We start from the raw sequence: 13180 nt of genomic DNA, 5'->3' as shown, positions 1-13180 counted from the left end.
CATGGTGATCTTCACCTTTCCTTTTTACATTTTATCCTTTGGCAAGCACAATGTGTTGGAAAGATCCTGATATATATAGCTAATTGGATGTGAGTTTTCATGAACTATTATTGTTGACATTACCCTTGAGGTAAAAGGTTGGGAGGCAAAACTATAAGCCCCTATCTTTCTTTGTGTCCGATTAAAACTTCATACCCATAAATATTGCGTGAGTGTTAGCAATTGTGAAAGACTAAATGATAGTTCAGTATGTGGACTTCCTGAAAAGCTCTTACATTGACTCTTTTCGATGTTATGATAAATTGCAATTGCTTCGATGACTGAGATTATAGTTTGTTAGTTTCCAATGAAGTTTCTGATTCATACTTGAAATTATGAATGAATTGTTACTTTAGCATAAGAAATCATATGACAATATATATATGTTGTTGTTCTAAGAATGATCATTATGCCCTCATGTCCGTATTTTATTTTATCGATGCCTCCATCTCTAAACATGTGGACATATTTTTTGATATCGGCTTCCGCTTGAGGACAAGCAAGGTCTAAGCTTGGGGGAGTTGATACGTCCATTTTGCATCATGCTTTTATATCGATATTTATTGCATCATGGGCTGTTATTACACATGATGTCACAACACTTATGCATGTTCTCTCTTATTTTACAAGGTTTACACGAAGAGGGAGAATGCTGGCAGCTGGAATTCTGGGTTGGAAAAGGAGCAAATATTAGAGACCTATTCTGCATGACTCCAAAAGTCCTAAAACTTCACAGAAGTCAGTTTCAGAATATATAAAAAATATTGGGCGAAGGAAGCACCAGAGGGGGGCCACCCACCATCCACGAGGGTGGGGGGCGCGCCCTACCCCCTGGGCGCGCCCCCTGCCTCGTGGGCCCCCTAGCAGGCCTCTGGTGCCCATATTTGGCTATATGAGGTCTTTCGCCCTGAAAAAAATGATAAGCAAACTTTCGGGACGAAACTCCGCCGCCATGAGGCGGAACTAATCTAGGGCTCTGGCGGAGCTGTTCTGCCGGGGAAACATCCCTCCGGGAGGGGGAAATCATCACCATCGATCCTCTCATCGGGAGGGGGTCAATCTCCATCAACATCTTCACCAGCACCATCTCATCTCAAACCCTAGTTCATCTCTTGTATCAAACCTTTGTCTCAAAACCTCAGATTGGTACCTGTGGCTGTGGGTTGCTAGTAGTGTTGATTACTCCTTGTAGTTGATGCTAGTTGGTTTACTTGGTGGAAGATCATATGTTTAGATCCTTTATGCATATTAATACCCCTCTGATTATGAACATGAATATGATTTGTGAGTAGTTACGTTTGTTCCCGAGGACATGGGAGAAGTCATGCTATAAGTAGTCATGTGAATTTGGTATTCGTTCGATATTTTGATGAGATGTATGTCGTCTCTCCTCTAGTGGTGTCATGTGAACGTCGACTACATGACACTTCACCATTGTTTGGGCCTAGAGGAAGGCATTGGGAAGTAATAGGTAGATGATGGTTTGCTACAGTGACAGAAGCTTAAACCCTAGTTTATGTGTTGCTTCGTAAGGGGCTGATTTGGATCCATATGTGTCATGCTATGGTTAGGTTTACCTTAATACTTCTTTTATAGTTGTGGATGCTTGCAAGAGGGTTAATCATAAGTGGGATGCTTGTCCAAGGAAGGGCAGTACCCAAGCACCAGTCCACCCACATATCAAATTATCAAAGTAACGAACGCGAATCATATGAACGTGATGAAAACTAGCTTGACGATAATTCTCATGTGTCCTCGGGAGCGCTTTCCTTTATATAAGAGTTTTTCTAGGCTTTTCCTTTGCTACAAAAAGGATTGGGCCATCTTGTTGCACCTTATTACTTTTATTACTTATTACCCGTTACAAATTACCTTATCACAAAACTATCTGTTACCGATAATTTCAGTGCTTGTAGAGAATACCTTACTGAAAACTGCTTATTATTTCCTTCTGCTCCTCGTTGGGTTCGACACTCTTACTTATCGAAAGGACTACGATAGATCCCCTATACTTGTGGGTCATCAGTGAGCAGCCTATATGATGCAACAACAATAAGCACACAAGCAAGCAAGTGATACAACACAATATAAGCTTGCATAAGTAAAGGTGAGAGATAACCAATAGTGGAGCCGACAGAGACAAGGGTATGTTATCGAAGTTCCTTCCCTTTGAGAGGAAGTACATCTCCATTGGAGCGGTGTGGAGGCACAATGCTCCCCAAGACACCATTAGGGTCACTGTATTCTCCTCACACCCTCACACAATGCGAGATCCCGTGATTCCACTATTGGTGCCCTTGAAGGCGGCGATTGAACCTTTACAAACAAGGTTGGGGCTCTCTCCACAACCGAATTGGAGGCTCCCAACGAAACCACGAAGCTTCACCACAATGGAATGTGGCTCCGAGGTGACCTCAACCGTCTACGGTGCTCAAACACCCAAGAGTAACAAAATCTACACAAGAAAGTATGGAGGAATCAAGTATCCTTTGGTGGAAGTGTAGATCTAGGTCTCCTCCTTCAATCACTAGCAACTCAACAAGTTTGAGTGGCTAGCTAGAGAGAGAGAGATCGGGCAAGAAAGCTTGAAGGGCATTAATAGTGGAGAGAAAGAGGCAAGAGGTGATAGTGGTAGGTGGAAGAACCTCCCTTATATAGCAAACCCTAAAATCCAACGTTACTGCGAAAACAGCACTGCAGTGGTACAATCGCTCCTCATCCCGGTACAACCCGAACTCACGGGTATACTGCAGAAACCCTACCAAGCGGTACAACCGGACAGATAAGCGGTAGTACCGGTTGTGAAGAACAACCGCTCAGCCACCGCTCAACCACCGCTTTGAAACAGAAGGGAGTCACCCCTGTGAGCGGTGATCGAGCGGTACTGCGCCGGTGCAACCGCCTAGCCCTGGTACCCCGGGTGGCTAAGTCCTATGTGGTAGAACCGCTTAGGGCACCGGTGGTACTGGTGCGTAGAGTACAACCGGAACAACCGGGCCACCACCGCCCGAGTACCGCATCAAACTAGAACCATGTCTGGTAGTTGAGCGGTACTTGGCCGGTTTAACCGCCAATGAGCTCCGCAGATACTTTTAAGCGTGGTGGCGGTACCACTGCCCAAGGGCAGCGGTACAACCGCTTGGTCATATACTGGGAAGTTCAACCCCAGGGTATCACCCCCAGGGGGGAGGTTGGGCCGGTACCAAGGGCCAGCGGTACAACCGCTCGAGCGAGCGGTACAACCGCCGAGAGATCACAACAACGGTTGAAAACTAAGGAGAGCTCTCTCTCAAGCAAGGAACAAAAGGCCAAGGTGGGTGGGGAAAATGTGTACGTGCAATGATTCACCCAACTCCTTCCGATGTGGATTCCCTCTTAATAGTACAGGTTTCCTACGACCAAAGAGATAAACACATGGACAAACACCGTCTTCGATCTTTTCCTTCCAGAGAGAATAACTAAGTGATGCAAGCCTAATCACCGAGAACCTGAAGCACCTAACACAAGATTAGACCAACGGAGAGTTGTCATTATCATCCAAAACACAAAGTAGGGAAATGACCTTACACAGAGGAACAAGACGTTGGGTTTCTCGCATAAAATTAACTTCTAGAGCATCCATGTCCCAAAACCAAGCAAGAAAGATGGATTCCACCTCCTCCATCTCATGATTGAGTTCAGCACGGATCACCAAAAGCTTCGCATGACAAGCAGAAACAATGATCATATCCGCAAGTGGGTAGAATCTCATGGAGAAGCAGATTATAAACTTAGAGATGACTTCTTTCGCATCCAGAGGGACATTGCGACGATCACCATGAAAGAAGTCATCGATGAGAAGGGGATGTTCCACCACGGCCCTATATCGCGAGCTGACGTCCGAACTCGCATAGGCATGCAACGTTGGGACCTCACGCCATTCAAGAAGCTAGGGTCCATCCTCGATGATATGGAAGGATGGAACTACTAGTGATCTACGATGCTGATGATGATATGTGTCGGTTGAACTTGTATACTTTCTGCAGCGATGAAACTTTGTGATGTCTACGGTCCATGCCGAACTTGCGTAACACTACTTTGTTAGTTTGGGTACGATGACCTACGTACCTCTAGTTAATTAGTTTGCGTACTATATGTTGCATCTAGTTGCTAACCCTTTCTTTTTCGTGTTGCTATAGTATTTTTTGTTGCATATGATTGTACATTCTCTAGATGAAGATGCATCTCTAACAAGTACCTAGATTTTTGATGACGAAGAAGCAATGCTATGTTGTGTACAAAGGGAAGGTTCCAGGAGTGTACGACGAGTGGCCTGAGTGTCAGGCACAAGTGGATGGGGTCTCGGGCGCCAGCCATAAAGGCTTCAAAAGCAAACAAGAAGCAGAAGTAGTTACTTGAGGTTCACGCTAGCGCGAGAGAGGACTCATAACCGTCACCTCATGTACTGCATAGTTTCACTCTCACTCACAGTGATAGCTCTTCTCGCGTATATCATTGTTTAGATGGATGACGATGTAGTTGCAAGTATTCGAGACTTGTATCGCTATATTCGAGATGATGACGAGAGACGACTTTGTGTTGGATGATGATTATGATGATGATATGATTTGATGAGACTATTTGTATGTATATGCTATAGTTACATTTGTATGTGTATGATATGATAGAGATTATTGTATAAAGCCCTAAAAAAATTCAGCAGCACAAAATATGGAGGAGAAAAAGAAAATTCAGAAACTAATAATAGTAGCGCGGGGTATGACTTTAGCAGCAGCGAGTTCTTAGCAGTAGCGCTCTTTGTTCAAGGGCGCTACAGCTATTAGTAGCAGCACGTGTTGGAGACCGACGCTGCTGCTATCCCTAGATAGCAGTAGCGCGGGTCAAACCGCGCTACTGATAAGCGTTAGCTGTAGCGCCGTATCAGTAGCATGGCCACCTGCGCTACTGCTAAGCATTTAACCCGCGCTACTGCTAGGCTTTTCACTAGTAGTGCTTGAAGACTTACTTGAGTGATTGGGCGAGAACTAAGTGACCTTAACTCAAGGGGGATAAGGTGAAGACGTGGTCTTCTTAGTTTAATCTTAGCCTCCCTAACCAGATGTATAGTTGTCACAACAGCTGGAATTGGTTTACCAAATCTTTGTCTTCGTCAAGCAACTGGTTCTGTCACTTCACCCTTTACTTACAGTTTAGCTTCGTGAAGTCTATGCTTGTCTGTTCCATTTGAATTCATTGTGTGAAGACTATCATCTCTGTTTGCATAATTGGCTTCATAATGTCTTTCTATTTTGATCTGCTCTACCTAGCTGCTATCTGTCTTCGTGCTTTCATTGTACTGTTTCCTTGACTGTAGCATGACCAGTGTAGGTTATCCTCCGCTGCATCCTGTTTAGGTATTATTTGATTGTCTATCTTCGAAGACATTGCTTGTCTTGAAGACTTTCATAAAAATTGCCTATTCACCCCCTATAGTCGATAACTAGTACTTTCACTTTGCCAGCGGAAGGGCTATGTTTTTCAGATGTTTCTTCGAATTATGTTAGGGTTTGTGCCCTGTTCAGGAAGACGAGACGATGGTGGCTCCCTGAAGATGGAATAAGGTCCTCCCCGTCCAGCTCCGTGCCGGTGGTGTGTCTAGCATTGTCGGTGGGGCGTGTGGAGATGTGTCTCTGGTGGATCTGTCTTTGGTGGATTTGCTCAAATCTAGTCATAGTTCCTCTACATTCGTGTGACTTCAGTTTGGATCCTTCCGATCTACACTACTCTTCATCGGCGACGGTTGCTGTTCTGCTGCGCTGGTCCTATGGGGTCTTAGCACGACGACTTTCCGACTGTCTACTACAAACGTTTTGTCCGGCTCCAACGAGGGAGGGGCGATGACGGCGGCGCACCTTCGGCTCGCTTCAGTGATTGTAGTCGTCGCTAGATGGTCTACGGATTTAAATGTAATTTTTATTATTTTTGGTATTCATTCTACTGTTATGATTGAAGATAAGTAGATTGAAAGTTTTCTGTAAAAACATGACATTATTCTGATGAGTTTTTTTCCGGTGAGTTAAGTTTTTTTTAGGAAAAAAGGGTAGTGATGATACGGAGGGTTAAATTTTACACGTTAAATTTAGCAGAAGGGCCCAAGATGCTCTTACCGTCTCAAACTAAAGATCTTCTGTTCATCCTCGATCCAACGGCGGTGGTCAGTCCTTATTTTAAAGCTTACTAACCCCACACCACCACTCCCCAGCCCCCGGGTCTCCGGCGAAGTCTCCTCGCCCCTCGCGCTCTGCATCTCGTCGGCGACGAACCCAAAACCCTCACAAATCCTTTCCTGATGTGCGGTTCACAGTCCGAATCCTCTGTCGTGTAGCAACTCCGATCGAAGCGGCGGGAGGGCCTCGGGTCGAAGCGCGCCTCCCCCATGGCGACGACAGGAGGGTCCCGATCTGGGGTTTCGTGGGCGGCGTTCGCTCTGCTAGCGGTGGTGCTCGTGGGATGCCTCGGTGGTGGCGTCTCGGTTGCCGAGATCAGGCGACAGAAGAACGTGCAGGTGGCGCTCCGGGCCAAGTGGGCCGGCACGCCGCTGCTGCTCGAAGCCAGGTGAGTGGTTTCCGGCACGATATGCTGGTATACTTGTCCTTGTTTGATCGAGATTTTTCGTTTTGCACCGATTTAGTGGTCCTCAGTAAGTTCATTCTGTGGTTTGCTGGTTTACCACTGGGACCTGGCGATCCTGGAAACTAGTAGCGAGCCATTCTGCCGATGCCTGGTTAATTAATATGTTTAGCTAATTGTGCTAAGAATTCAGTCGTTTCCTTCTAATTGTTAGAAACTTATAGTATGTTGTCGAACAGTCATGCGCACTATGCAACACACTAGAATACCACTCACCGGTCAGTAATATGCACTCGTGGTTCAGTAACACACATTCACCAGATGAATTATGGTGTTTATAATAAACCGAATCCTACCAAATTACAAAATTATTGCAGTGAGAGATTAATGAGGTTTTATGTTTCATAAACTATTAGACTCTAATGTGACAGATAAGAGCACCATGTCTCTTCTGTTCACTTGAAGGCTGAAACATTTGCTTTCGTTGCGACACTTGAAGGCTGGTAGTAAATTTATTTCATTGTTCTTGACTCAAGATTATCTTTGTGTGCTATTGTAGCCAAATTTATTATATGTAGCCAGATGCTGTACTGGTACGTTTTAGATCTAATCGAGAAATATCTTTCCATGAGGAAACATAGATAAATGTAGTACATGCTAATGAATATTTGCATCACTGTTGTTGTTGGCCAATATTACTTGTTATTTTTTCTGGAAATACCTAATCCTGTCCGTTTACTACTTTGATTAGTGAACTGCTTTCAAAAGAACGGAAGGATTATTTTTGGGATTTTATTGGCCATTGGAAGGAACTGGACAAAGGATCTGAATGTCTGACAGCTAAATGTTGTGCCCAGAAGATTGTTGAGGATGTTCGCTCATTTCTCAGCGAGCCACTGGCTTCAATTTTTGAGTTTTCTCTTACACTTAGATCAGCATCGCCAAGATTAGTGCTTTATAGGCAGCTTGCAGAGGAATCTTTATCTTCAGTTCCTGTCAAAGATGATGCACTAGAGCAAATTTCTGGCAGCGGTGCTGTGGAAGGAACTTGCTGCTGGGTAGATACAGGAAACACTCTGTTTTTCAACTCAGATGATCTACATAAATGGCTCGAGGGATCAGGCGAAGGGTAAGCATCTTCATCTTTTATTTCTTAGTCACTTCGTTTAGGGCTTCTGGCTACAGGGTTGAAACTCAGAACTTATGTTGAACAGAGCTACGGACTCCACTGGACAACCTGAACTATTTGACTTTGACCATGTATATCCTCGCTCAAATATTACTGCTCCAGTTGCTATATTTTATGGCGCTGTTGGGACAAAATGCTTCAAAGAGTTGCATGTTCATCTGGCAGAAGCATCAAAGCAGGTGACATACTCTTGACTTGTTTTCTGGTATATTTCAAGGCATCCGAGGTCTTGAGAAAACAATGAACCATGGAAAGTAAGATACATGGTCTTATACAGGGGCATTGTATATCAAATACCCATTAATATATATGGTGTTAGAGCGATACTTTTAATGAGTGCTTAGCTACCATGTCAACATATGGACTGTTTGTATTGGAGCCCAAGTGCGCCATGCTAGATTTTGGTATTACCAGCCACTTTTTGCTAGGTTTTGCTCTTAAGTCATCGTTCAAGCCGAATATTTAATTGTGCAGCTTCAGTTGAATCAAGGAACAGAGAATTATCTTCCACCAGCCTGTTTTGCTTCCATGTCGGACCTTAAATTCCTTCCCACCTTCTCTTGAATTTGCTCTGTAGCTTCAGATGTAGCTGCCATTCTTTTAGTTGCATGTACCTCGTTGATTTCCTTGCTATTCACACATAACTAACATAGATAATAGAGAGTAGAGAATAACTGTGGTTGTTTTAAGTCCCAGAGTATCTTTGGCTCGTTCATGATTCTATGTTGTAACATGCATGTTGATGCATGGAAATGTTGGTAGTCTATTTCTTTCCAAACCAGTAGCCTATGCAACTTTGCCAAGTACATCTAATTACCAAAATACATGGCTTGCCAATATTTTGTCATGGCAACTTGGGGGTGAACAAACCAAACAGCCTCGTAATCACTGATAGCCTATTGCTTCTTGCTGTTTCTAGTTGATAGTCCTAATAACTGGAAGTTCATCTTCCACATGGTAATAGAACTTAGATGAATGTAGTCATATCACTGGTAATATTTGTGAGCAACTGAACATATATTGTTTCAATGAATCATGTCAAACCTATGCATGATAGTACTTGGTTATCCTACTATTTGGATCCTGAATAATTTGTATATGTATTAACCTCTTCCTGGACAGCAACCGCATATGTAATGGTTTTAACTTTGAACATGTCTGTAGATAGTCAAATGTGTCTTATTCTAATGGTGAAATTGATTCTGTTTTTATTAATCTAGTTTTCTTTGCCATCATATCACACTTTATGTCTTCTTTTGCTTCTCTAATTTTGCTGCATTGGCTGTAAGCTGCAAATGTCTAATATATAGTATATGTTGTATTCAGGGAAAAGTCAGATATGCACTGCGCCCTGTTCTGCCATCTGGATGTCAGGCTACATCTAGCTTTTGTGGTTCCATTGGTGCTGCAGATGCAGTCACTTTGAGTGGTTATGGGGTGGAACTCGCCCTAAAAAACATGGAATACAAAGCCATGGATGACACTGCTATAAAGAAGGGTAACTCTGCTTGTGCTAGGTGTTTTATTTGCACCGAGCATGCACTCATCTCCACTCAGCTCTTAATAAGCAAGAATTCCAATATGTGATTTAGTAAATCTGCTTCATCCCCTTGAAAATGACCAAGTAAAAATAACTTACACACACCTCTTTGTCTGAAATAAATCAGTTGGGAAGACGAGTTCAACCCTTTTTGTCTTTTGGCTGCTTGATGCTGTGTGCGTACGGGTGGGTGGCTGAGCTGGGCATCGTAGCTGGCAGCTATATATGTTCTCTCTTCTTGTAAGGTGTGAGATTCAGCATGTAGGAGTAACTACACCGGGTTGAAACCTCTGTCCTACAACCGAGTGTAGGTACTCCCACATGCCAAACCTTAGGGAGTAACTACACTCCATTGAAACCTTTTTCCTACAACCAGGTGTAGTTATATTGACATGCCGAATGTCACAACTTAGAGAGTTTGTAGCGGTAGTATGTAAAATCACCTAACCACACTCATTTGTAAGATGCATTTTCCGTATATGTTTGAACATAAAAAGGAGTATGTCCAAAAGAATGCATACCACCTAAAAAATAGTAACTATATACTACCTACATGGCCTTACATACTTTGTATTGTGGCCCGCACTCCACAGTGTGCTATATACTCTCTAGTCTCTACATTTTTAGAGTCGTATCGTGGGCGCGCACTCTACAGTGCGCTATATACTCTCTACATTGTTAGAGTTGGCACGCGAGAGTAGCCACACCTGGTTGTAGGAAAAACGTTTCATATATATATGTATGCATATTTCAAATCTTAATGATCCTTATTTTGTTCTTCCGTATAACACACACTCAGTCACAAATTTCATATCTTAATGATCCTTACTATGTTTTTCCAGGTGTTGCACTGGAAGATCCTAAAACTGAGGACCTCAGTCAAGAAGTCAGAGGGTTCATATTTTCCAAGATTTTGGTTCGTTTAGTTTAGTCATAACAATAACCATGGTGACTATTTATTGCATATGGAGAAAGTATTCATCTTTTTTTATCCTCGTCTATTGTTCTCTAGGAACGCAAGCCAGAGCTAAATGCTGAGATAATGTCCTTCAGGGATTATCTATTGTCATCAACAGTATCAGACACACTTGAAGTTTGGGAACTCAAAGGTATTGTTGGCCATTGTCTTGATTCTATCTGTCCTACAAGTTATAACTGTGCATCATGTGATGACATAGAAGCACCTCTTTTATATATGTTCTTCTCCACACTACAGATTTGGGTCATCAAACAGCACAGAGGATTCTTCATGCATCAGATCCTTTACAGTCAATGCAGGAAATCAATCAAAATTTCCCAAGTGTAGTTTCTTCACTATCACGAATGAAGGTAAGTGCCATATCTGGAGCTCCCTTTTAACCTTCAGCTATGCACACAAGTAATGACATTTGAAAAAAAGTGAGTTGTAAAGGTGTTGTTTGTAAGGAAGTTCATATGAACTACTTCCACTGTTCCAGGTTCAGATTATTAACAACTTTTTAATATCGTACAGGTTGACGATTCAATCAAAGATGAAATCATAGCAAACCAGCGAATGGTGCCACCTGGCAAGTCATTAATGGCTTTGAACGGTGCTTTGATTAATATCGAGGATCTTGATCTCTACCTGTATGTTCTACCATACTTCCTGGATAATGGTGTTTCTGATTATTTACTTTGTTTCCTCACCTTGATGAGCTAACTTCAACTTAATTTGCCTTTGTGTTATGCCCAATGTGGATTTTAATCAGTGTATCCTGGCAACAACTGACAACTAATTTTTTGCTTCTACTTGTGATTAGAAACCTGGCAACAGAGCATGCATTATCACAAGTGACAGTTTCGAAATCATAATGAAAGAAGATTGTACAAATAATAGTGTGTTGGCTCTTTTCAATTTACTCAGAGAGAAAAATGTCGTGTTTTCTCCCAAAGCGTGGCATACACCATTTATCCTGTGTCTGATAAGCCCCTCTCCAACTGCAACAACACTCAGCTATAACCAAACAAGAAAGAAAGAGCAAGCGCGCAACCAACTGATTAGAGAATTTTAGTCAAGAAGATTATAACAAATATGGCTTTTATTCCTATGATTTTGGGAGCATATGAAGACAATGATGGACATGTGATTTGCTAGTTGCAATTCCGGTTCACTTATGTAGCATATAGGGGTTTGCTAGGTTTTGCGGTGGGGTTGGCATAACCGTATAATAGTTATTATTATTGAAGCAGATCAATTTGGGATTCATTTCATTTCTCTACTGGTCTACTTCCTTCTCCATCAGCTCTTTGTATTTCCTGACTCTGGCCCTTTTTCTTTCTTTGCTCTGGTTTTGGGCTCTACTTGACATTACATCACTAACTTCAAAAGTTTGTGTTAAAATGCTCATTGATTTTACAGTTTGACATAAATATATTATATATAATAACTAGCAAAATAGATATTTAACTATGATTTATCTGGCAGGTTAATGGACATGGTCCGTGAGGAATTGTCTTTAGCTGATCAGTTCATCCGATTAAAGGTGAATTTTTTATTTAAGTGTACTATTAGATGTGTTACCTGGCTAGTTCTTTTTGTTTGTTAGTATTAGTAATGGACAGCGCATCAGCACCTATCTGTATATTATTGGAGAAGCTAGTTGAATCTCGTTGTTGAAAAAAGGAAATCTAGTTTGGCCAACTTGATTAGGGCATCTCCAACGTTATCCCCCAGCAGACAACCCCTAATTGTCTGCGGACACGTCAACCGCTAGGAGTGCAGTTACCCAACGCTAAACCAATTTTTTTTACCCGGTATCCGGACATTTAAACGATTTCAAACTAGATTCAGATATAGTTCGGATATATTACATCAAACTTAGTTCAAATTTACATAAAACTTAGCTAAGCTACTCTAATCTACCTAATGAACTGAACTTGGATCTCCAACACCATCTGGGTTCTGCCGTTGCCGCCAACGCTGCCGTCATCGTTGCTCCAGTCGCCGCGGCATCCGTCCTGGGCTGCGGCGACACGCTCGTGGCGGAGCGCCTTGGCTTTCTCCTCCGCCCGCCGGCCGGCCTCGCGCTCGGAGATGAGGATCCCCTCCCGTGGCGCCTCGGTGTTGAGCCGCCGGTGGCGACGGGCGTCATATTCCTTGGTCGTCTTCGAGTGGTCGAGCGCCCACTCGATAGCACGCTGTGGGTCGGCGAGGATGTGCGGCGGCGCCACCTGCCACATCGCGAAGGACATCGAGTGTTGCGAGGATGTGACTGCTCCGTGCGACGAGCTGCTTGAGCCGTCGAGGACTATTTCACGGCGGCAGGGAGGGTAGGCGCTGACTCTGAGGAGGTGGGGGGCGCGGCGGCTGGGACGACAATGCATGAGAGGAGCCGCGGCCCTGTGGGGGCGGCGTGTTGAGCAGCGAGGCCTGTAGCGCCTCCGAGAGCTGCTCGCTGACCTCCCTCTCGATGTCTGACCAGTTGATGTCGTCCTCCTCCTCGCCGGAGCTTGATTCAGCCCCGTCCAGGGACGCGGGCGCCACCTGGGAGGAGGATGGCTGCGGGATAAGGACAACGATCGCGCGGACGAGAAGGGTCCCGGTGACAGGCGGCGGCTTAGGGGTGCGGACAGGGTCAACCATGTTTGGAGCCCGATCCGCCGTCGCGTCGAGGCGGCAGCTGATCGGACCGGAAGGTGCCGAGCAGCCACGCCATCTGGCAGCGCTCCCGCAACTCCTTGGTTATCCGGCGGGCCATCGCAGGGGTACACGGGGTGGTGGTTGGCCGCTAGGGTATGGGTGGGCGGTGGAGAGTTGAGAGTGGGAGTGAGGGAGAGGGGCC

General features: G+C 44.1%; 1 protein-coding gene across 3 annotated transcripts in view; it reads left to right on the top strand.

Moving 5' to 3' along the window:
* The first annotated feature begins 6257 nt into the window (after positions 1–6257).
* LOC119268820 (UDP-glucose:glycoprotein glucosyltransferase-like) overlaps positions 6258–13180 on the top strand; it is a 22275-nt gene continuing 15352 nt past the window's right edge. For all 3 annotated transcript variants that reach the window (XM_037550544.1, XM_037550536.1, XM_037550530.1), the window contains exons 1-9: positions 6258–6633; positions 7400–7777; positions 7863–8016; positions 9164–9335; positions 10220–10293; positions 10390–10486; positions 10594–10706; positions 10870–10985; positions 11824–11881. In XM_037550544.1, the coding sequence (XP_037406441.1) occupies positions 6455–6633; positions 7400–7777; positions 7863–8016; positions 9164–9335; positions 10220–10293; positions 10390–10486; positions 10594–10706; positions 10870–10985; positions 11824–11881 (1341 nt within the window). In that variant the 5' untranslated portion in view covers positions 6258–6454. The remainder of the gene's footprint in view (positions 6634–7399; positions 7778–7862; positions 8017–9163; positions 9336–10219; positions 10294–10389; positions 10487–10593; positions 10707–10869; positions 10986–11823; positions 11882–13180) is intronic.

This window comes from Triticum dicoccoides, chromosome 1A, assembly GCF_002162155.2.
Source record: "Triticum dicoccoides isolate Atlit2015 ecotype Zavitan chromosome 1A, WEW_v2.0, whole genome shotgun sequence".
Taxonomy (NCBI): Eukaryota; Viridiplantae; Streptophyta; class Magnoliopsida; order Poales; family Poaceae; genus Triticum; species Triticum dicoccoides.
This window is presented reverse-complemented; position numbering and strand designations above follow the sequence as displayed.